This window comes from Notolepis coatsorum (genome assembly GCF_963971535.1).
Source record: "Notolepis coatsorum genome assembly, chromosome: 9".
In the NCBI taxonomy this organism is placed as follows: domain Eukaryota; kingdom Metazoa; phylum Chordata; class Actinopteri; order Aulopiformes; family Paralepididae; genus Notolepis; species Notolepis coatsorum.
In genome coordinates, this window is record NC_140173.1 from 133,801,948 (window position 1) to 133,826,485 (window position 24,538).

The 24,538-nt window shown below is 43.5% G+C and overlaps 3 protein-coding genes across 4 annotated transcripts in view; 2 read left to right on the forward strand and 1 right to left on the reverse strand.

The window, feature by feature from the left end:
- The window catches only part of tarbp1 (TAR (HIV-1) RNA binding protein 1), a gene marked incomplete at its 5' end in the record, with an annotated part of 155,527 nt that extends 153,366 nt beyond the window's left edge, over positions 1-2,161 (forward strand). The window contains one exon of the mRNA XM_084322007.1: positions 918-2,161. Within this exon, the coding sequence (XP_084178133.1) occupies positions 918-1,074 (157 nt within the window). The 3' untranslated portion in view covers positions 1,075-2,161. The remainder of the gene's footprint in view (positions 1-917) is intronic.
- Positions 2,162-2,560: 399 nt separating this feature from the next.
- LOC311234764 (5-hydroxytryptamine receptor 1D) lies at positions 2,561-8,365 on the forward strand (the record flags this gene model as incomplete). The annotated part of the gene is made up of 3 exons (XM_084322008.1): positions 2,561-2,720; positions 4,067-4,227; positions 7,043-8,365. 3 exons carry the CDS (start codon positions 2,561-2,563, stop codon positions 8,363-8,365), a joined length of 1,644 nt encoding a protein of 547 aa, XP_084178134.1.
- A 3,882-nt stretch (positions 8,366-12,247) lies between these two features.
- slc35f3b (solute carrier family 35 member F3b) overlaps positions 12,248-24,538 on the reverse strand; it is a gene marked incomplete at both ends in the record, with an annotated part of 207,838 nt that continues 195,547 nt past the window's right edge. For both annotated transcript variants that reach the window (XM_084322278.1, XM_084322279.1), the window contains 4 exons: positions 12,248-12,489; positions 15,951-16,040; positions 17,612-17,804; positions 23,506-23,631. In XM_084322278.1, the coding sequence (XP_084178404.1) occupies positions 12,248-12,489; positions 15,951-16,040; positions 17,612-17,804; positions 23,506-23,631 (651 nt within the window). The remainder of the gene's footprint in view (positions 12,490-15,950; positions 16,041-17,611; positions 17,805-23,505; positions 23,632-24,538) is intronic.

A 24,538-nucleotide genomic window follows, 5' to 3' on the forward strand; every position in this document is an offset into this window, starting at 1 on the left:
CGCACGGCATTAATAATGGATCAATGCCACGTCAATACTATTATTATTATTATTATTATTATTATTATATTATTATTATTGGTCTACAAGTTGTTTAGCGAGAGGATGGTGGTAATGTGCTTCAATAGAACAATGGATCAATGCCATGTCAAAACTCGCTCCGCTGATCTGGACGGCTCGCAGACAGCACACACAGACACACACACGCGCGCACGCACACACAGGCTTGCAGCCACACACACATTTCCACTGTCCAATAGACAAGCGCCCTTTTCGACCGTGTGACATTGTTCAGAAGGTCTCGGTCCGCTGACAGATTTCTCTATGTGAACGCAGGCGAACCAAATGAAGAATGCAACAATGTTGCAACTTCACCCCCAGAACCGCACCGAGTCCTCCAAAACTCTATGTGAAAGCGACCTCACTCTGTGTTAACACTATCGCTCCCGTCAGGAACGATCTCTCACTCTGTGTTAACACTCTCACTCCCGTCAGGAACGATCTCTCACTCTGTGTTAACACTCTCGCTTCCGCCAGGAACGATCTCTCACTCTGTGTTAACACTCTCGCTCCCGTCAGGAACGATCTCTCACTCTGTGTTAACACTCTCACTCCTGTCAGGAACGATCTCTCACTCTGTGTTAACACTCTCGCTCCCGCCACGAACGATCTCTCACTCTGTGTTAACACTCTCACTCCTGTCAGGAACGATCTCTCACTCTGTGTTAACACTCTCACTCCCGTCAGGAACGATCTCTCACTCTGTGTTAACACTCTCGCTCCCGTCAGGAACGATCTCTCACTCTGTGTTAACACTCTCACTCCCCTGTCAGGAACGATCTCTCACTCTGTGTTAACACTCTCACTCCTGTCAGGAACGATCTCTCACTCTGTGTTAACACTCTCACTCCCGCCAGGAACGAACGGGAAGGCATCCCTGCCAATCTGCTGCAGCTGCTGGACGTGTGTGTGGAGATCCCTCAACAAGGGATCATCCGCTCCCTCAACGTGCACGTGAGCGCCGCCCTGCTGGTCTGGGAGTACACACGGCAGCATCTCGCCTCCTCCGACTGAGGTGCAGTCAACTCGGAAACCTTTTTTACAACCAGGCACGTTGACTACTAGTAAGGACACTTCCTCCTGGTATGGAAATGGCCTGTGGGAATAGTTTCACAGGTTGAGAGGGTCCATGTGTCTTGCTGTAAAGAAATGGAGGCCCTCCAGTTCGCCTCATGTGCGTTTCAATTGAAGGGTTTGATTTCCAAATGCCGTGTTCACATTTGAAAAAACTAAAACAAACAAAAAACAGACACCCTCTCTGACAAAATGGCTGCTGGTAGGAAAGTGAAACTCATTATGGAATATAACTGAAGTTATTGGATAACAAAATGGTAACATTGAAGAGGATGAAATAATTTATTCTTTTGGAAATATTGTGCAGTTAATATTGGGTAATACTCGAATTCCAAAATGGATAGTGTTTTGGTGTGAAACCCTTCAAATGCCAACTTGTCATCAGCTATGCAAATGTGTTGTGCTTTGATTTGAAGCTGCACTATGTCGTTTTGAGGGGGAACTTTGAACCTCAAAAAAGTTTAAATAATTGGATTGTAGATGGTACACATTCATTGTGTTGTCCACATACTTTACATTTTGACATAGTTGTTTACATAGACTCAAGACATTTAAGATTTATGTTGAAGCACTTGGTCTATGCATCATATCTTCTCCCAAAAGGACACAGTGCAGCTTTAAGATGGTTTGTTTTTATAACTAGCTATGGGGCTAGAGGTCAATGTCTGCGTTGGCAGAAGAGCAGCAACTCTTGGAAATGTGATTTGGTTCCTTGTTCCTTGTTTGCATAAGCAATCAGCACATGCCTTTTTGGAGAAAATTGGATTATCCTAGATCTAGACTGTGATGATGGACCATAGCAATTTACATATAATTTTTAACTGTTGTTCTCAGTCCACTGTCAAATAAATACAATACAATGAATACATAAATTGGATTTAGACACCTGGGTACTTTGCCCAACAATTTTATTGGGATTTTATTTCTTTTGTTTATTATATGCATTTGCAATATAATAGTCGATGTGTTTTGAATTGGTCAATTGTGGGAAAAAAGTGTTGGAATAAATAATTTCTTTAAGAACCTTTTTAGGGTTTGTTGTCAGTTATATATATATCTATGTATGTACCGTATTGTTAGTCTGTCTGTCTGTCTTTTCCCATTACTCATGATGGTGTTTGCTAATTCATTGCAAAGAAAGAGTTAAATTGGCCTGAAGGTGGAACTGGAATTAGCCTACAGGTGCAGTTACACTCTCTATCTCTATCTCTATCTCTCTCTCTCGCTATCTCTCCCTCTCCCCCCTCTCTCCTCCCTCATTCTAAAAGGGGAAGCGCAGGTGAGTGTAGAGCAGCTTCACCAGACAGGTGGTGAAGAGAGGGAGATCAGAAGGGGAAAGATGTAATTTCTCCTTAGGCCGAGTAGTCCCTTATTTGCCATGTTAAAAACGTAAATTAGCACAGGCCGGTCGGGGAGTGAGTGCAATATGGATTACCTGAACTACGACTGGCTGGGAGGTAGTGTGGCACCTGTTCAGCCGTCCTCCGCTGGTAACGTGAGCACGACAGAGGCCACACAGCTCACCCCACGGACCCAGCTCGTCCTGGAGATTCTCCTGGTGTTGATGTGCCTGGGCGCTGTGACGGGTAAGCAGCATGGAGTGGTATAACTTAAAGTAGATGGATTGATTGATTATTTAATTTTTGTGTCATGCACAGAAAGTGCCCATCAAATTATTATTATTTGATGATTATAAGACATCAAAAATACTGCCGTGTTCCACTATTTCATTGCATTTAATTTAATGACATAATTACAAATGATTATACAGCCCTGTTTTAAACAAAGTATTCTGCCTTCTCTCCCAAGCTTGGCAAATAAAACCTGCTACAAAAAAAGGGTACCATATTTCATATTAGATATTGTAGATATTGTACTGAGGAGTAAGTGGACCAGTTAAAGCTCATAGCCTGGCGCAGAGTGTGAGAGCAGGTAATGTTTTTTTATGTGAAGTCCTATTCTTCTATTAACAGGTTATTTGTGTAACCTGTATAAAGTTCTGTGAAATAAAAACACTTGAGCAACGAATAAACTTAGGCTTCAGTGCTTCTGGACTGCTACAGAACTTGAGTAAAAACACTTAGAACTTGCCTCCCTCACCAAATAATTAAGGCAGGAAGTCAGCCCCAGCAGTGCAAATGTAAACCTTTCCCTGTACAGTAGCCTATAATGATCAGATTTTTTTTTTTATTATGGCCAAAGACATTAGAAACATCTGTTGGAAATGTGAATGCCACTCGGTTGGAACAATTACTTCTTCTAGGACAGTCCAATCAATACTTGTACAATCAGTACTCATGCCTGGATTACCTGTCGGGCACACTGGGCTTCTTGCAGCTGTGTGTCTGTCCATCTGTCTGTCTTTAACCCTTTCACTGCCGCACTTGGCGCACTACCAAACGGTTAACCCTTTCACTGCCACACAACAGCAGGTTAAGCCTTTCACTGCCACACTACAGAAGGTTAACCCTTTACTACTTCTGTAGTGTGGCAGTGAAAGGGTTAAGATGTTAGAAGTAGGATTTGGGAGACCTGATGAAGGGCCTTGTATCCAAACGCTTTCCCCAATAAAGATGTCTTGATGGCAAAAAGATAAAATAAAGACTTAACTTCTTAATATCTCAAAAACACTTGTGCATGTGCTTTTTAGATAGATTGAACATACTTTTAAGTTTCTGTTATGAATCAGACGGCTTCTTAAAAAAGGGAACCATTTCAAAGTCAAAAGAGTATTTAGTTGTCACGCAAGTACAATGGTAGTGAAATGTTTCTGCTATAGCAACCCATCAAATAAGGTACAAAATATGGAAAGCAATTTTTAGCATTATGATTAAAAAGAAAAAATATTAAATGGACATCATCCAAATAATAGTTTCCCAGAATGTGTGTGTAGACTGTGTGTACACTGTATGCATTTATTTGCTGTATCCAGGTAACTCTCTGGTCATTCTGATTGTGGCTGCGACCAAGACGTTCCACTGTGTGACGTCGGTGCTGATCATCAACCTGGCCATCAGTGACCTCATGGTGGGCGTGGGGGTCATGCCCTTTGTAGCCGTCTCCGTCATGAACACCAGCTGGGTGGACCGTAACGTACGTCATGCAACATTCTCCACATTTCTAATTTTAAATATTGAAAAACGTTTGGCATGAAAAGTTTCATTGTGTGTATTATTATTATTCTTTTGTAATTACTATAAAAGTTAAATTGTATCATCTTATCTGTTGACAAGCTAATGAGAATGGATGTTCCATAATTGGCAAGTAAAATGTTGATTTCTGTTTACATTTTGAATTAACGTTAATTGGATTGAAGGTGAATTGATCCCAACCCTGTGAACATAAAAAAATAAAATTTTAAAGTCCAAGGCAACACTTAAAGTTTAAAAAGCCTTTATTATATGGCTGGTTGATTATGAACATAAAAGAACGTTCAGCCTATTCAGGCCTTCATCAGGAGTGATCCCAACCCTGATTAAAAATAACGTTTGTTTTTTAGTCATGCATTATGGCAGCTTTATTTTCTCTATACTCTATATAGCCTAGCAATCATAACCAGGACATGAAAGTGGTTTAAGTCATTGGGCCACAGGATGGTATGATGATATGATAGTGTGATAGTATGACAGGATGGTGTGACAGGGTAGTGTGATAGTATGACAGGATGGTGTGACAGGGTAGTGTGATAGTATGACAGGGTAGTGTGACAGGATGGTGTGACAGGGTAGTGTGATAGTATGACAGGGTAGTGTGACAGGATGGTATGACAGGATGGTGTGACAGGGTAGTGTGACAGGATGGTGTGACAGGATGGTGTGACAGGGTAGTGTGATAGTATGACAGGGTAGTGTGACAGGATGGTGTGACAGGATGGTGTGACAGGGTAGTGTGATAGTGTAATAGGGTAGAGTGATAGTGTGACAGGGTAGAGTGATAGTGTGACAGGCTAGTGTGACAGGGTAGAGTGATAGTGTGACAGGCTAGTGTGACAGGGTAGAGTGATAGTGTGACAGGGTAGAGTGATAGTGTGACAGGGTAGAGTGATAGTGTGACAGGGTAGAGTGATAGTGTGACAGGCTAGTGTGACAGGGTAGAGTGATAGTGTGACAGGGTAGAGTGATAGTGTGACAGGCTAGAGTGATAGTGTGACAGGCTAGTGTGACAGGGTAGAGTGATAGTGTGACAGGGTAGAGTGATAGTGTGACAGGCTAGAGTGATAGTGTGACAGGGTAGAGTGATAGTGTGACAGGCTAGTGTGACAGGGTAGAGTGATAGTGTGACAGGGTAGAGTGATAGTGTGACAGGCTAGTGTGACAGGGTAGAGTGATAGTGTGACAGGGTAGAGTGATAGTGTGACAGGCTAATGTGACAGGGTAGAGTGATAGTGTGACAGGGTAGAGTGATAGTGTGACAGGGTAGAGTGATAGTGTGACGGGCTAGTGTGATAGTGTGACAGGGTAGAGTGATAGTGTGACAGGCTAGAGTGATAGTGTGACAGGCTAGAGTGATAGTGTGACAGGCTAGAGTGATAGTGTGACAGGGTAGAGTGATAGTGTGACAGGCTAGAGTGATAGTGTGACAGGGTAGAGTGATAGTGTGACAGGGTAGAGTGATAGTGTGACAGGCTAGAGTGATAGTGTGACAGGGTAGAGTGATAGTGTGACAGGCTAGAGTGATAGTGTGACAGGCTAGAGTGATAGTGTGACAGGGTAGAGTGATAGTGTGACAGGCTAGAGTGATAGTGTGACAGGCTAGAGTGATAGTGTGACAGGGTAGAGTGATAGTGTGACAGGGTAGAGTGATAGTGTGACAGGCTAGAGTGATAGTGTGACAGGGTAGAGTGATAGTGTGACAGGCTAGAGTGATAGTGTGACAGGGTAGAGTGATAGTGTGACAGGGTAGAGTGATAGTGTGACAGGCTAGAGTGATAGTGTGACAGGCTAGAGTGATAGTGTGACAGGGTAGAGTGATAGTGTGACAGGCTAGAGTGATAGTGTGACAGGCTAGAGTGATAGTGTGACAGGGTAGAGTGATAGTGTGACAGGCTAGAGTGATAGTGTGACAGGCTAGAGTGATAGTGTGACAGGGTAGAGTGATAGTGTGACAGGCTAGAGTGATAGTGTGACAGGGTAGAGTGATAGTGTGACAGGCTAGAGTGATAGTGTGACAGGCTAGAGTGATAGTGTGACAGGCTAGAGTGATAGTGTGACAGGGTAGAGTGATAGTGTGACAGGGTAGTGTGACAGAATAGTGTATTCACAACTTTACCAGCCAATTTAAATGGTACATTCACAATTTTGGACCCCTAGCTCTATTTCCTACTTGGTATCAATCGGTAGAGTCCTTTCTCAGCACAATCCATGCTGTTCTTCATACTGGATACCCACAGTTCTGCCTAGTTAGCCATGGAACTATTGCAAAGCTCCAGTCTGTATAAGCCCTCAAACACTTCAAACTCTTCTTTGAACTAATGTGTGTATGTATGTATGTATGTATGTATGTGTGTGTGTGTGTGTGTGTGTGTGTGTGTGTGTGTGTGTGTGTGTGTGTGTGTGTGTGTGTGTGTGTGTGTGTGTGTGTGTGTGTGTGTGTGTGTGTGTGTGTGTGTGTGTGTGTGTGTGTGTGTGTGTGTGTGTGTGTGTGTGTGTGTGTGTGTGTGTGTGTGTGTGTGTGTGTAATCCCAAAGACCTTTCCGCGTTTTGATCATTCCATGTACTTCAAACATCTGAGAACACTCATAGAGTTATTATAGAGTAGGAAGTCCATTATCAAAGTGCACATAGTATGTATCCCACTGTTTGACTAGTCTCTCCCTCTCTCTGACTGCCAGGATCTGTGTCTGTATGTGGGCTACACCGCCTCTGTGTACTGCACGGCTGACTTGTCTCTCCCTCTCTCTGACTGCTAGGATCTGTGTCTGTACGTGGGCTACACCTCCTCTGTGTACTGCACGGCCTCCGTCCTGACGCTGGCTGCCATCGCCGTCGACCGCTACCAATCCATCGTAGACTGCCTGCGCTACAGCTCCCGCGTTACCCTGTGGCGGACCTGCTCCGTGGTCCTGTGGATCTGGCTGCAGGCTCTGGCCACCAGCGGCCCGCCTCTCCTGGGCTGGGGCTCCATCAGCTACGTGGCGCCCATGTTCAGCTGCACCGTCAACTGGGACGACAGCCCCAGCTACACGGGGTTCGTGGTCATCGTCTCCTTCCTCTTGCCCGCGGCCGTCATCCTCTTCTGCCACGTGAATATCGTCAAGGTGGCCCGAGGCCACGCCCGCAGGATCCACAGCCTGGAGGACTCTCTCCAGCGCAGCAGGCCGTCTTCAACCGCCTCCTCCTCCGAACTCACCACCACCGTGGGGGATTCCACTACTGTGGAGCATTGCGGAAGCCACCACGGATCTTCTACGTTGGTCTACCATGTGAGTGGGCGGTTTTTGTCTGAGGTCCAAGGGGAGGGATGCCCTGCTGGTTCTGGTGCCCCACCACAAGCCTCCTCCAACCCCACGTCCTCCCGACGCTCGTTCTCTCTCCCGGCCCATGGTGGCTCCACAGACCCCAAGCAGACCTCCTCTCAGCAGCAGCAGCACCATATTAGCCACCGTGGAATAGTCCGTCTCTTCCTCATCATCTCAGCCTTCTTCCTGTGCTGGACCCCCTACGTGGGAGTGGCGGTGGTCCAGGCCACGGAGAACGCCATATCGGGCAAATCCAACCTGCTTCCGTCCACCGCCATCACCTTTTCCTATTTGCTGGTGCTGCTGAATTCCGACATCAACCCTCTTTTGTATGCCCTGCTGAGCAAGCGCTTCCAGGGTGCCCTGCAGAACCTAAGGCAGAAGGTAAGGGCTCGCCTGGGGAAGGCGGTCGGGAGGGGAGAGGAGGGCCGGGCTGATTGGGACAAGGGCAGGACAACCACACATCCCGATCGATGCTCTAGCTCAGAGAGCTCGGGCCGCGACGAGTCCAAATACTGCTCTGACTCCATTTTTACAGTAAAGACCAGCTTCAAACACCACTCTAAGGAGCATGTCTGTGGAGTGTCGCTGCCTGGCAGTTCCTCCTCTTCCTCATCGTCATGCAGGGTGGACTACTTGCAGGTCCCCTCTCGGCCACAGGAGGGCAGCAGACTCCCTTTCTCCGCAGCCACCAAGGAGAGACAAGCCACTTTCTTCTTTGGCCAGATCACAGTAAGAGTGGAGCATGATGTGGCTAGCCACGACGTGTGCTAGACATAACGTGTGCTAGACATGACGACGCTGTACATGATCAGACATTCAGTCATTTGTTGCTTTCATAGGTTGCTTCGTGTCACTGCTAGTTTGTGACATGGATTAAAATCACTGATTTGGACACGTATGAACATAAGGTTTTTGATTGAATGATTTTAAGGGTTAAAAAGATGGGACAATTGTCATGACCTTGTTACCTTATAGCATTTTATGTTTGTTCAACTTCAAAGGTTTCTGACAACAGTTGTGCAAATGAAGGGATTCATTAAAAACATACATATTGCATTATGTAACTTAAAGTAACACTGTAGGGGGCACAAAAACAATGATTAAGTACCTATGAACTATGTTAGTAAATCAAACAAGTCTTGGTGTCGCAGTGGTGGGGCTATTTTCTACCTGCTCATCTCTAAATACTAAATCAGTTAGTTAAGTAATATTTGTTCATGTGCTTTGTTACTGTAGTTTCTAATTAGTTCCTATAAATACTTAATCATTATTTGTAGCCCTATTACCAAACTCCGTTATGTTCAATCTTCAGCTTAACGTTTCAGAAATACAAACAATTACATCCACTGAAATGTAGCTTTTCTTGACTCATGCTATCTGATCATTTCAATAACTATCTATGATAGCTATCATGAAACCTTTGCACATTTTAATTTCATGTCAGAAATATATATTTTTTAAAGAGTAGGTGTCACATCTTTCAAATGGTAGATTGGAATTAGAAAACCTTCCAATATTGATAACGGTACACACAATGACGAGGATAAAACAAACTGGCACAGGGAAATGTATCAAAGTATTATTTTCTTTATATATATATATAGGACATGTGATTACACTTGAAGACAACCAACTAATTTAAACTCTTTCTAAATGTTTCTTTTCCCCCTCTCCTCAAATGTGATAATCACATGTTTGCATTTCAGTGTAAAAACTTGTCATTCCTTACAAAGGTTTACGTTTATGTCTATCGATAATTCCAGAGGAATACAATATCATTATTTATTGTCATTGAGAATGACAATGGGAAACAGTGCTGATGTTACTCTATTGCAAAAGAAAAGATAGAATAAAAAGGCAGTGAAGTGGACTGCTCACGTTGTTTCTGGTCATAATTTGATCTGCATGCTTGTCCCATAATTGTCTCTGTGTCCGCTCAATCCAGTCAGCAACCAAATGCAACAAAAAGAAAAAAAAAATATATATATAATAATAAAAAAAAGTCCATTAGGATGTATCCAGAGTTTTGATCTGAGAAACGGAATGTAACTTGATCAAGATGCCTGCAAGACGCATAGAAAGAATCCATGGCAGTCAACAGTGCTGCTGTAAAAACAAAACAAAAAAAACAGCATATTGCAAACGTGTGTTAGTAGGTGAGTGATGGTCATACATTCACAACAAGGCAAAAGTTTGCATCTAATCACGGTTCCAAGGCCTGGCGCCAGTAGGCCTGTTTCCCCCCGGAACGATTCCTCTTCAGTGTTTAGAACTTGAACAGTAATGTCATAAATTAAAAAAAAAATCTAAAATCTTAACTATCAAAACAAGAGTAATAACAAATAACAGAATAGTTTCACTCAGTACAACTGAAACTTGACAAGTAACGGCCGTTTGCAAGGCCTACGGCAATGCCACAGTGAGAATAATTTTACATCCACTGTTGCTATATCCCAATACAAGAACAACAACCTTGCTGATAGTGGCTGAAGGTGTGTGTGTGTGTGTGTGTGTATCCGTGTGTCTGACTCCGAGAGTTAGCTGTGAATTCTAGTGATATAAATGAAAGGAGGCTCAATGGGATCTGTGGTTGAGTTTCAAAGTAATTGGAAGACTGTATTAAGTCCAAGTTCTGCCCCATGTTTGATGTGATAAAAAAATTGTCAATCTATCCCACAATGCAAAGCATCTAGCATTCTTTTTTGCTGAAAGCATGAGCGCTAACATTTGCTACCAAACAGAGCTGCTAAGTCAGAGCCAATGTTACAGATAATAATGCTAGTTAGTGTTAATCAAATATGCAATTCTTGGTAGCCAACATCAGTTGTACATTTTGGTAGCTAATGTTAGCAATAGTGTTAGCTAACAGCAAAATGTGTGCATTGTGGTATACGGCCGGTCCACACCACCAGCATGCTGGCCTGCAGCGGCTAGCTTACGCTGACCACACACAGGCGGGGTCGACGGCAGAAAATAGGGCTCAGGACCAAATTACACGGCAGGGCCACTCTGCTCACACGCCGGGCTGTGTGGATTCTCTAACCCGTTAACCCTTTCACTGCCACACACTACCAAAACGGTTACCTAACCCTTTCACTGCGACAATACACAGAAAGGTTAACCCTTTCACTGCCACACACACGACAGCCGGTTGTGTGATAGTAAAGGGTTAACCTTCTGTCGCGTGGCAGTGAAAGGGTTAACGGGGGGGTGCCAAAATGAAAAGGTCATTCCGCGGCGCAGACACACTGCTGAGGTAAGTGGTGTGGACCGGGCCACGGGAGGACCGAGGACACCATAACATGAGGGCAGCATACTTTATGCAGTCCCCCAATAAAGGAGCACCTCACCCAACAATTATAATAATATATCAACTACCACTCACCCAAATTCTTGGGTGAAGTGTTCATTTAAAGGGATGGTTCTGGTTGTTAAGAGGCCTTTTCTAATCTACATGGATGTCCTTTCAGTGAATCCAAAAATGACTTCCACCACAGTTTTGATTTGGGCTTAAGAGCTTGGAAGGGAGCTACTACTACCACCAGTACTGTGGACAAAATGCTAATAACTTCTGCTCCAAATATCTCAACTACTAAAACACACACTGCAAGTTTTCTAAGGTTGGACTGAAAGGTCTTAGTTGATGATAAACAGCACAGGTTCCTTTAAAAATATCAACCTTCTACCCTGGGGTTGAAGAAGTTCTGCAAATCGATTAGCTTGGTTAGGGGGCTTCTTGTGTGACTTCTGAAGAAGTGGATCAAGCGTCGGAGGTGTCGGCCTGGACTCTGCGGGGGGCGCTCTGCCCATCACAGCGGTGGCCAATCAACACAGTCTCAGACACAACCTGGCCTCCTCTAATGAGACACTGGCACAGAGAGGCCTCATTGATACTCAGATATTACGACGGGTCCCTTCACGCACGTCCTACCAGAGCTCCAGGACATCCAGGAGGTGTGAAATGCATCGCCAGTACAGCGCACAGAAGGCAGGTACTGTATGTCACCGTCAAGTTCTTACACCTGAGGCACGACACTGTAAAGTGAAGTCGCTCCCTTTTTGTATTATTATTTTTAGGCATTCAGTACTTTATTTAATTTTTAGGCATTCTTCTTTGGATCTCGAAGGTGATGAGTGTGTGTTTGTTCTACAAGTTTATCCGTTGCCTTGAAACAAATTATACATTTATATTTCCTTTTTTCCCTCATAACTGGAAAAAAACAAAACATTCTGCTATTTTTGCAAGTCTTCCCAGGTGTTAAGTACAATATGTAGCAAACCCATAGAATGATGAAAATATATCAATCAATCAATCACCCTAATCATCTAGACACAGATTAAAGAGTCATATGATCGATATGAGCCCATGCACCAACTGTGATCAATTCTAGGTCAAATATGGATGTCAAACGAAAAGGAACATGAGATATTTTAGATAAAAAAAAAATGGTGATACAGCTATCTGTTCTTCTTCCCGAGTCTCTATCCACATCCAAGGGCACCAGGGCATACGATGACCATGCAGGTCGTCATGGCAACGTTTTTTTTTTTTTAATTTAAGGATGAGCATAACTGGATGTCTCCCAGTTGTCGGTGTGTGTTAAATGTATCTGTAACGTGTGTTAAATATATCTAATGTGTGTTCCAAGGTCTTCAGTGTGTGAAGGTGGACATGGAGGTTCTGGTCCTCCGGTTCCAGTTGAGGCCCGTCCCGGGGCCCGCCTCTCCGTTGCCCTCGGCCGGCTCCTCACGCTTGCGCAGCTTGGTGCTGAGCTGGATGATGCACTGGTCCCAGTCCTCGGGCAGCAGCAGCATGAGGAAGCCAAGGCAGATGATGAAGACGGCGATGAGACGCACCGTGTTGAAGTGGATCTCACACGTGTACAGGTCCACCACTAGACAATGGATGAGGAAGCATACAAAAAAATATATCCAAATGGTAAATAAATGGTGCATTTATGTGGCGCTTTTATCCAAAGCGCTTTTTACAATTTGTTCCTCGCGTTTTACCCACTCACTCGCATCACGCACTCACACATCGACAGCGGAGGCGACCATGCAAGGTGCCAACCTGCTCATCGGGAGCAGTTAGGGGTTAAGTGTCTTGCTCAAGGACACTTCGGACACCGTGCCCGGGAGGAGCGGGAATCCAATTATCGGATTACCAGACGACTGATTTTATTTTATTTTATTTTATTAGGGATCCCCATTAGCTGGTGCGATAGCAACCAGCTAGTCTTCCTGGGGTCCACACACAAAAAACATACAAAAACAATCACTATTGCAAAAAAACTAAATTATTAAAAGTCAGTACACACAATGCATAATGAACCTACTGTAACAATTAATATAGCTAAAATTACATTAGTGTAAAACAAAAACTAAAAATTACTTTACAGTGTTAAAAACAATTTAAAAACTATTTAAGATTCTTTTTAAAAGTGAATCTACTGTAAATGCAGCAGAGGTTCCGAGGCAAGCCATTCCACAGAGTTAATGCTCTAAAAATAAAAGATCTCCTTAAAGCGTTGGTTTTAGGACCTGGCAATTCAAGCTGCCCACTACTGGAACCTCTAGTGTAATGCTTGTGCACAGTATTACTAAAAACAATCTGATTATGTATAAAAACAGGAGGACTGCTCTACCCAAAGAGCCCCGCTTGGTACTTCACTTTGTTTACATTCTTTGTTTTGGTGTGATGTGTGAGTTGGAGTTTAGTAACGTATTATGCTGTGGGTTTCTCCAGACCGCTCTTGGCAGGACCAGAGGTGCGGCCAGCGATAGCAACCCCTCCCCCTATACCCACTCAATTCCTAGAACGTGCGCTATAGGCCCCGACGTGTATTATACATTATCGATTGGGGTTTCGTCCCTATACACGCTATATAAAAAATTTAAAATACATATGATCGCTATACATTATGCTCCATCATGCGTGAAGGAAAGGGGGGGGGGTCGTTTATGATTCCTTGATTGTCACTAACGGCAAGACACCATACGTTGATCGGACAGATTGCAATGAAATAAATGGACAATCGAGCTGGAAATAACGTTAGATTCCTCTTACCTCTGGCCGATGCGTCTGGAGAAAAAAAACTCCAATAATTTGACGTCGATCTGCTAGAACCATTTTCCGTTTGTATGACGCAATAAACGCCGAAAGCATATTGATTCTTGCGTCTCGAAAGCGATCCAATGCACTCGAGGTACCGTAATTCCCCTAATAGTAACCGGGTCTCAAATACAAGCCGGGTCTCTATTAATGGCCGGGTGCGCTCTTGAGCTAAGCAATTATAAGCCGGCCTCCTAATACAAGCCGGGTTACTAATATACCGAGCTGCATACTGAGCTAGTTACTTGATTTCACTTTGAAAACGTTGAAATGACCAGTGACCACGTGTGATTGCACTGTTTACTATTTCATACAGTACTTGGTTTCAATAAATGAACCCAGTACATTTTACTGGGTTCAAACTGACACAAAATGTTGATTTATTCATTATGATCCGTTTGAAAATTTGAAATATAGGCCTCCCTCTTATACAGGCCTCCTCCTAATACAAGCCTGGTACCCGCTACAGTTGAAACAAATACAAGCCGGGGTTACTATTAGAGGAATTACGGTATGTATATTGATCCACGTTACAAGATATCTCTGGCGGAGCCTTTTCCCAGATGCACCGAGCGCCACTTCCGGTTTAGAGTGGAGTGTAACTCGCCCGGAATCCACCAGGCGGCGGTATTGAGGCGTTGCAATATCAGACAGGGTCCAGCTGGCTCCCGGAGGCTTCCTGGATTAATTATGAATGCCAATAGCGAATAAAAGAAATAACGATCATAACAACTAGTTTTGGCACTCAACGCATGGCGGCCAATAACGAGTATACTCGTTGTTGGCAATTAATGTGTTAATGATATTCCGAATATTACCCTTAAAGTTGAACTGAAATCGCAGTGGGAAAACTTAAAGGAAAACTCCAACATTTTGGGAAATTAGCTTATTTAACATCTTCCCTGGAGTTAGACAAGAAGATACATACCTTTTTTGTCTCTGTGCGTGCATTTAGCTTTGGGAACAGTTGCTCCGTTAGCGTAGCTTAGCTTCATCACTGGAAGTGAGGGAGGACAGTAGCCTGACGTTCCCTACAGGTTTGTTGATATTCTCATTCCTTCAAAGGATCCGAACCGATTGAAGTTTATGGATACCATGACTTAAAATCCTCTTACCTTGACGATTAAAAGCCTCCCCAATTTAGAAAACCGTAATCCAATGGCTGGTATTGATAATATAATACTAACTGCTGCACGCTCGGAGCTAACCGGAGCTAACACAGAACAGGATGGTAAAGCAAATATAATGACTTCCTTTCTGGGGTTTTCAAAAATAAAATTGCGATGTTTATAGCAGCGGAAAATGTTTATTTTGTACACGTTAACACGAACCTAAACTAACTTTAGGTTAGTTGTAACGTTAGTTTAGGTTCGTGTTAACGTTAGATAATGTACAAAATAAACGTTTTCCGCTGCTATAAACGTCGCACTTTTATTTTGAAAACCCCAGAAAGGAAGTCATTATATTTGCTTTACCATTCTGTTCTGTGTTAGCTCCGGATAGCTCAGAGCGTCCAGCAGTTAGTAGTATATTATCAATACCAGCCATTGGATTACTGTTTTCTAAATTGGGGAGGCTTTTAATCGTCAAGGTAAGAGGATTTTAAGTCATGGTATCCATAAACTTCAATCGGTTCGGATCCTTTGAAGGAATGAGAATATCAACAAACCTGTAGGGAACGTCAGGCTACTGTCCTCCCTCACTTCCAGTGATGAAGCTAAGCTATGCTAACGGAGCGACTGTTCCCAAAGCTAAATGCACGCACAGAGACAAAAAAGGTATGTATCTTCTTGTCTAACTCCAGGGAAGATGTTAAATAAGCTAATTTCCCAAAATGTTGGAGTTTTCCTTTAAAAGGCAATTATGGATATTTCCAAAATTCAGACTTTCATCTGAGATGCTGTGTTGCCACTCTAAACCGGTTGGATAACAAAGTGTGCCCCCTGTTTCTCTCTTGTGATACTGCAGGTGTGGAACGGTTTTCCTGTGATGTCATTGGCGTAAAATTATGCAACTATATCAACAGTGGAAGTGCAAATCAAAGTACTGTGATGTTCTCATGACATGTCTGAGGTGAGCCCTCCCTCAACAACAACTTGTAGGGTCTTCCGGAAGGCTCCCTCTTCTTATTGTAATGACCTACCTGTCACATTAAATGTTTGCATTATCCATCAGCCTTACAGTAAGATCATACAGTATTGGTTAAGGGAGGCTGGTTGTGTGAGGAAGGCCAAAAGGACTTACTGGCGTTTACAGGGACACTCAGGACGATGCCCAGAGAGATTAATGTTGGGTACGTGACCGCAATGCCGAAGTTCACCAGGATGTTGAAGGCTGTGGGGAGGAGCAGAGGAATTGCATCAGTGCAATCTGTTACCCTGAGAAACAAGGATAACATGGTGACAGTGCTACTGTATCAAAACTGACTAAAGTATCTGAATTATACTGTATGAATTACTGGCGGAGCCAGTTGCTGATCAATTCTGGCTGGTTGGTAAGTCCACCAGCTCTACTGGCTATTCTGCTTGTCTTCCATTTTGTCTTTTCTGTTCTCAAAACTGGATAATTCTGATTATTCTCAATCTAGACCCTAACACTCAGGTTGGCTGCGACTCTACCGGCCTTCAATTGAATCTAACGGGGCAACTGCAGCAGACAAAGATACAAAATATGTAACTTCATAATAATTTCAGACACGCTTTTGAGGACATTTTCTGTCTGTTGTGCGACTGCCCCGTTGGATCAAATGTATCCCCCGGGGAGCTGCAGCCAACTGGAGCACCCAGAGGAACACCACTTACTCATCCAGTTAATGACACTTTAGTCAGAATCCATCAGTATGAAGCCAGATGATAGAAAAATGGGGTAAAGGAAGAAAATAACTGGAATTACTGTATGGAACACCTACGGGAGACTGCAATTCGAAACTGGCCCCTACAAATGTCCTAACCCAGTTGTACAGTAAATGACCAAGTATGGCTTTGTCAGTATTCCAATGTACAGTGTACAGTGTCCCTACCCACCCCCCCCCCAACCCCCCCACCTCCAATGTACAGCCCCCACCCACCCACCCAACCCCACCCCACCCACCCAACCTCCTCCAATGTACAGTTTCTACGTCAAATGTATATACACTCTTTTTCTGGACACTTTTGTATCACAAACAGTACTGTATTTGCAAATCTGATATGTCATAAATGTATAGATGTAGCAGTACTGTCTATCTGTATGTCATGTATGTCATATATGTTATGATGAATTGAAAATGGGGGACCCTGATGTAAACAAGACGAAAGTCTTTCTCTGGTCTGCATCCCCTTAACAATTGTATGTATTGAGCTGTACTGTACTGTACCCATTCTGCAATCTGTTAATACACTTTTCAATCAATCAATCAATCAATCAATCAATCAATCAATCAATCAATCAATCCTTTAAAGTCGCTGGTGAAAATACTCCCCTGAGGCCAGTTGATGAAAATGTTACATGCCCTGATTACCAGAAAGTCAATACATTCTATGCACAGCATCACTGCTGGTTCAGCAGACATTTCGATTAGCCTTGTTCAACTTTGCTGCCATATCGGTCGATAATGCAATCAGGGGTACAGGTGCAGTACAAGTGCCCGTTCACTTCAATGTTAAAACTTTGCTATAAAAATGCCACGTCAAGAACTGAAATAGTCAAATCAACAGGCAAAATACACTGATTTACAAATTCATCATTACCCGACTCAAGATCATTTTTAACCGCTGTAGTTTCCGTGTTTTGAAACACAGTGTATATGGAAGTGAATTAGTCATCCGCTCATTCACAACACATTCATAACGATCAAAGAAAAATACAGATGGCAGCAAAGTGAATAAGGCGCGATTGAGTTTTGCTGAACCGCACTCTGTCCGTACCAAAAAGCAGGCCGGCCACCCCACAGAAGTAGGCCCAGGGGATGTCGTGGAGTGAGCCGATGTACTCCACGTGTGTAAAATACAGGATAACTGGCACAAAGCTGATGAAGACGAAGTTGGCACTCCCAACGATGGTCAGAAAGAGCGCTGCCTCTCCAAACTTGGCACTGCCCAGGACCATCTTGAACAGCACCTGCAGACGGGTCAGAAGCATAGAGATGGCAAGAGTGAGCACTTATAGCGCATCACGTTCCTCGGCTCACCAGCTCAGACGATCTTCTTTTACAATACGTTTGGGGATGATTGACTGTTCTCACATATATATATATATATATATATATATATATATATATATATATATCTAGCCCCTAATTGAGACAACTGTGTCGCTATTGGTCATTTGGATGGAACGGACAATTGTGTAAGTCCATCCAGATTTTCAATAGAGGCACAGTTGTCTTGGTTTGGGGCTAATATATACCACCACTTAAAGGCTCTCAATTTATTCTGCAATGAGGTGAGTGGTCCCCCATCACTCATTCCACTAAGTGGCAGTATTGATTAGACAATCAATAATAACAACTGTGCGCACCCATTTTGTCATAAAAGGGAGCATGAGTAGATGATGCTGACCATGATGATGACTGACTGAAAGGAAATGTCCCATTTTCTCTGCAGTTGAACAAGTAGGCTATTTATTCAGGGCCCCCAGAATCCCACGGCAAAAAATCTCATTCTATGGTGGACCTTTTAAATTCTGTAATTCCTGCAATACTTCAGTTATTTATTGTAAAATCATACATATACTACAAAATAAACTCAGTGTATTGTGTGATTGCTTATTCTATGAACAGGGTTAAGTGCAAGAACTTCATGTAGGCCTAAATCAAGTTTTCAATACATTCCTGATTGCAAAAGGCTGAAATAATATCAGAGTGAAATGTGCTCCTTTACCGACATCTGACAATGATCGCGACATCGCGTAGCTGCCGGCAGTTGGGTTTAACCTGATTGGGTTCTAGGGAGATGCACATTTGTTAAGAACATGAAGACGGACATGAGCACTTGGATTGGTCCCCTGGCGCGGCTCACGTTGACGCCTGTCTGCTCCCGGCTGGGTTGGGTTAATCGCAGATACGAATTGCATGCATGCATCGCATGTGTGCCGATTGATGACCTCGGAGCAGGTCCTAAATTATTATTATGATGTGTGCGACCAATTGAAACCGCTCTATTTGTTGTTGATGTAGACTACGTTTGTTCTGTGCCATTTAAGTTATTGATTGGCTGGCTGGAAAGTAGACTTGTGTTCAGGTGACTAAAGGTTGTTTGGGATTGACCCATAGTGCTAGCTTTGAAGCAAAGTGCTAATAGAATTAGCCTCTAATGCAGGGGTGGGCAATTATTTTTCCCAGGGGGCCGAATGAGCAACTGAAAATATGTTGGGGGGCCGGGCCAAAATTCCAAACTCAATTATGCATAATATACATTTTATTTCTATATAAAAAGCAGTAAATTGCATTGTTTTGACCCCTGGTAAGAGTGTATGTTATTATTTGGCAATTAAAAGGTGAGGTTAGCTTTCAAAAATATCATTTATTCAAATAGAATTTATTTCCAAAATGATAAACAAAATGTGAAACATTAATAACAAAGGGCATTTTGAGTTTCATATACTATTGAAACAAGGATTTTCTTAGCTTTCTAAAGACATCACATCATCTTATAGCAAAAATAAACAAGACATGTCACTGAACTGTGTAAAGAAAAGTGTCCCAGTTATGTAGCCTTTTTTACTTTACATGCCTATATTAAACATTTAATGTTTTCAGAACTGTGCAAAAACAAGAAAAAAGAATATCAAGTGTCCCATTTCACTTGTTATATTTCCACATTTTAGTGTTCTTCAGTTTTTTTTTTCATTCAGTGTGAGAAATCCAGTCTCTGTTGAGCTTTAACAAGTCCATCAAAGTCAGGTTGCATGTCTGAGGTGGAGATGCGAAGCACAGCTGCCAGATGTTCATCAGTGAGAGAGGATCTGTACCTGGACTTGGTAAACGTCATGACTGAGAATGTCTGTTCACATATGTAGGTGGATCCAAAGAGAACCAAGATCTTCTGAGCATGTCTCCTAAGCGTATATTGTGCGTGTGAACGTTGACAAAAAAAAAAAAAAAAAATTAAAATAAATATATATATATAAAAAAAGATAAAATTATTATCATGTAATCTTTCGCGGGCCGGTCAGAATCATCCCGCGGGCCGTACAATGCCCAGGTCTGCTCTAATGGCATGGTAGTTATAGAACTGCATGTGCTATACTGTGTTGATAGGGACTACTGTCTTAGATTATTTTATGTCTTTTATTGGAAAAGAAGGGAGGGGAGAAGTTTGATGAACCCAACACAGTGCGGGGCGACAGTGGCTCAGGAGGTAAAGCAGTCGTCTGGTAATCCGGAGGTTCTCGGGTCGATTCCCGCTCTTCCCGGCCAGCGTGTCGAAGTGTCCTTGAGCAAGACACTTAACAAGCAAGACATTTAACCTTATGATGAATTGAAAATGCGGGACCCTGATGTAAACAAGACGAAAGTCTTTCTCTGGTCTGCATCCCCTTAACCCATTCAGTTCCAACCACGAGATTAGTCGGGTTAACTCGCCATGCGTTGCGTGCCAAGACCCGAGAAAACTTGGGTTTTAATCGTTATTTCTTCTATTAGCGATATCCATAAATTTTTCATCCATCCAGCCTGACGTTATCATTGGGAATGGGTCTGAGCTCGAAAAGGGCAAATACCGCCGCCTATCGTCTCCCGGATGGTATTGCACATCATTGGATTAGATTGGGATGGAACTGTGCATCAAAAAAAAAAATCCGGTCCGGGGTTTCCCTTCTCGGGCAAGCAGTATCGTGTTACCACATTCACTGGCGAGGCGGGGAGAAGGGTCGATTATGTGTTTTGGACTATAACGTTGGATCAATAAATGCGATCAATATTTGGAATGGCGATCAGGAATTGGATTAATCTTTTTGCAGAACATCTGATGTGAGGTAAGGACTCTATTTTACCAGTATTGGGTTAATCAGATGTTTTTTTCTCCGCCATTGGGAGCGTGAGTGTGTAACGTTAGCGCTGACCAAGTCATGGATAATCGATTTTCAGCCCACTTCTCCTGCGTGCATAAGGACACATATACTATCGATAATCTAGCGTTTATTTGAAAACGATTCATAAATCAGCCGAAAAATGACAACGTGTTTTGTGTATTCCACTAAAGAGCTATTATCGCAGATTTTCTCTGGAATTACTAGACATCTCCAAAACTATACTCTTATTCAAAACAGTATAAAACGGAAATGTACCAATGAAAAAACAATCCGTTTTGTACATGTTGACTGCAAGCAAGTCATTGATAAGCGACGGGTGTATTAGACCCATAGCCATAATTTAAGATATAGTTTAAGCGTTCGCAAATTTCCCTGTCCTCCCATTGACTAAAGCGCTGGCACGGAACGGCCTAATTTGGTCATATGGGCGTGGCTCTGAATGAGTTAACAATTGTCTGTATTGCGCTGTACTGTATTGTACCCATTCTGCAATCTGTTAATAAAGTTTTCAATCAATTCAATCAATCAATCACCCCATAATTGATTCTGATGAGCAGGTTGGCACCATGCATGGTTGCCTCCACCGTCGGAACGTGTGTGAATGTGTGAGTGAATGGGTAAAATGTGAGGAACAAATTGTAAATCTCTTTGCATAAAAGCGCTATATAAATGCAGCCATTTTTTTTTTTTTTTTTTTTTATACTAATTTTTTGTTCTCACTTTTTCTGCATGCAGTAAATGCAACCATTTACCTTTTTTTTCTCACTTTTTCTGTATTTTTGCTCCCATCCCAATTTAGTCATTATGCCAATTCCCTTCCTGGTCGTTGCACGCATTGCCCCACTGTCGGCCTAGGGAGGGTGTAGAACTACCACATGCCTCCTCCGATACATGTGGAGTCAGCCAGCCGCTTCTTTTCACCTGACAGCGAGGACTCTCACTGGGAGAACGTAACGCATTCCCCCAGATCCCCTCCCTGCTGAGCAGGCGCCCCGACCGACCAGTAGGAACCGTAGTTTACGACGACCAGGACACATACCCCACCGGCTTCCCACCCGCTAACACTGCCAATTGTGTTAGTAGGGACGACTGACCAAGCCGGAGGTACCGCTGACAGCTGGATTCGAACCCAGAGTCTCTGCGGTGGTAGGCGAGTGCATTCTCCACTGCGCTACCCAGCCGCCCTACAATAAATTTTTACCATTAACACACCTTGTAAATTCACAGCGTTTGCCCCCTAGTGGAGGGGCTGGGGTAGAGCAGAGAGACAAACCTGCCAAGTGGCTGCTGCGTCTGGCACCCATCCACCATTGTCTACTTAGCTACAGTACATGTATCACATTAGAACACCAGTGGAGGGCAGGGACGGCGAGAGCCAGGCCCCATCTGCCCCGGATACCCCGTTGATCAGGCCATCACAGCCTCTAGGCCCCCCCCCCCACACCGCACCCCAGTTAACAAACGCTATACATGACTCACAAGCACTCTGTCAGCCAAGTCTTCCCTTCAGTATATCTACCTCCTCCCGTTTCCTTTCACCTGCTTACATAAGTAGACTGGAACTCGTCCAGTACAGAGAGAGAAGAAGAAGGAGAAGACGGGGGCTTTACGGCAGCATTCATATGATGGCTATCGCAGAGAGAAACATGGCTTTTGTTTTTCATTTTGAGGTCACTGTCATTACGGTGACAGAATGAAAGAACGCAAACCACACAGCTGAATGTGGCACTCGCTGATAACGTGTTGTTCAGTTGCAAAAGTCAATGGCTGCTCCATTCATTTGTGGTAGAAATAAATAAATGAATAGCCCATGGGACCATGTTTAAATGTTTTGCAGTGAGATAAATGTCATAATCGTGATCATAAGTACCTTGTAATAACATTGAAGCAGACCAAAGTAATCAAATGATACTGATACTGTCATCTATTTGTGGTTGTAAATGGCCTTTGGACTAAGGGGGGAACCAGGTTGATGTCGCACAGGTCGAACAGCATTATGAATGTCGTCATCATGTGTACATAATGTGTCATAATGTGTACCTTAATAATGATGACCTTGCGCAGTGATGACGTTTAAGCCGATGCTACAAGCAAAGTAATCAAAACGATACAGATTGCTTCATTCATGCTGCTGTATACCCTTGGGAATAAAGCAGAACCAGATTAAATGTGTTAGTTAATTAAACAAATGGTAACAAGGTGGGAAACGAACACTATCCACCTGCTGGTGTCTTCGGCCTGTGGCTGGTAAGTCAACCCCATGAGACTTCAACCAGACTCTTGTCCGATATACAATTTGTAGAATAATGCATGTGTCTGGTGAATAAATTTTTCATCCATGAGCCAGTTTCCTGCTCCTAATACTGTAGTCTTGCACCCATACAGTATATTGTACAGTAATTACAAGATACTGGCCGCTTCATCAGTTCAACTCCTTCAGACAAACGACCATATCTTTTGGAATCTTTTGGACAGCCTATGTTTTTGCAGTTGTAAATCAATGTCATTACTGTGGTCTTCCACCCATATCTTGTAGGGCGCAGACTATGAAAAAACAACAAAGAAAACAACAACAAAAAATTCCTTGAACTTAGGGAAAACAATGTGAACGCTTCAAGCATTATGTTCAAATAATGAACAGAGATGGAGCTGTGTCTGTTTACATGTCTCCTTGCTGCCCTCTAGTGGCCAGAAAGTGATTACTGCAGCCTTATTAAATAACCACATTTAAAGTTGGACAGTTAATGAGATGCATGACATCACTGCGGTCGTGCTCCCCATACAGTACCTTGTAGAGCGCTGACATCGAGGCGGAGGCCACGACAAACGTAATGCCAATGACAGAATGGCTGTGGAACCCGTCGGCATAAGTCATCATCACAATGCCTGCTATGGCCAAGATGGCCGCCACTATCTGCAGAGAAAGCGAGAGAGAAAGGAGGGAGTACAGGGGAACATCAACCAAATTAAGAACTAGTCTCTCCCAAAGCCAGACACCAGAGAAGTAAGATTTGTGGTATCAGGTATAACGTCTGGAGCTGCTCCTGGGAATGGGAGAGCACAGAATGTTTGTTTTGAGTTTTTATACAAGGAGCTTTATTCTACAGTAGTGTTCTCTGTTCTGAAACAGAATATGTACCTGTATACTCAGGATATTCCCCTGGGTGCTCTCAATGTCACACACCACTGAGGATAAACAGGGCTACCGTGGACAGGGTGAGCAGCTTTATGTACCTGGGGGTCCACATCTCAGAGGACCTGACATGGACAACACACATAGACTCAGACGTAAAAAAGGCGAAGCAGCGCCTCTACCACCTGAGACAGCTAAGGAAGTTCAGAGTATCTGGGAAGATACTCCAGTCCTTCTACTCCGGAGCTGTAGAGAGCATCTTGACTGGAAACATCACTGCCTGGTATGGAAACAGCACGGCACAGGACAAGAAGGCCCTACAGAGAGTGGTGCGCTCAGCCGAGCGTACCACGGGTATTGCACTACCACCCCTGCAGGTTCTATACAACAAGAGGTTCAAATCCAGAGCCTGCAGAATAATGAAAGACCCTCACCACCCCAACAACAGCCTGTTCATGCTGCTGAGGTCAGGCAGACGCCTGCGAACACCAGTTACTAGGACAGAGAGACTTCGGCTCAGCTTCTTCCCCCAGGCCATCAGAGCCTTGAACACTGAACTCTCCATGCACAAGCAGTCACTTTAGCATGAACACACACACACTCATGCTGCACACGCTCACACTTATGGTCACTTTACAAAAGGAAAGGTCACTTTAAGAATAGTATAGTATAACTTGAGATTGTATAA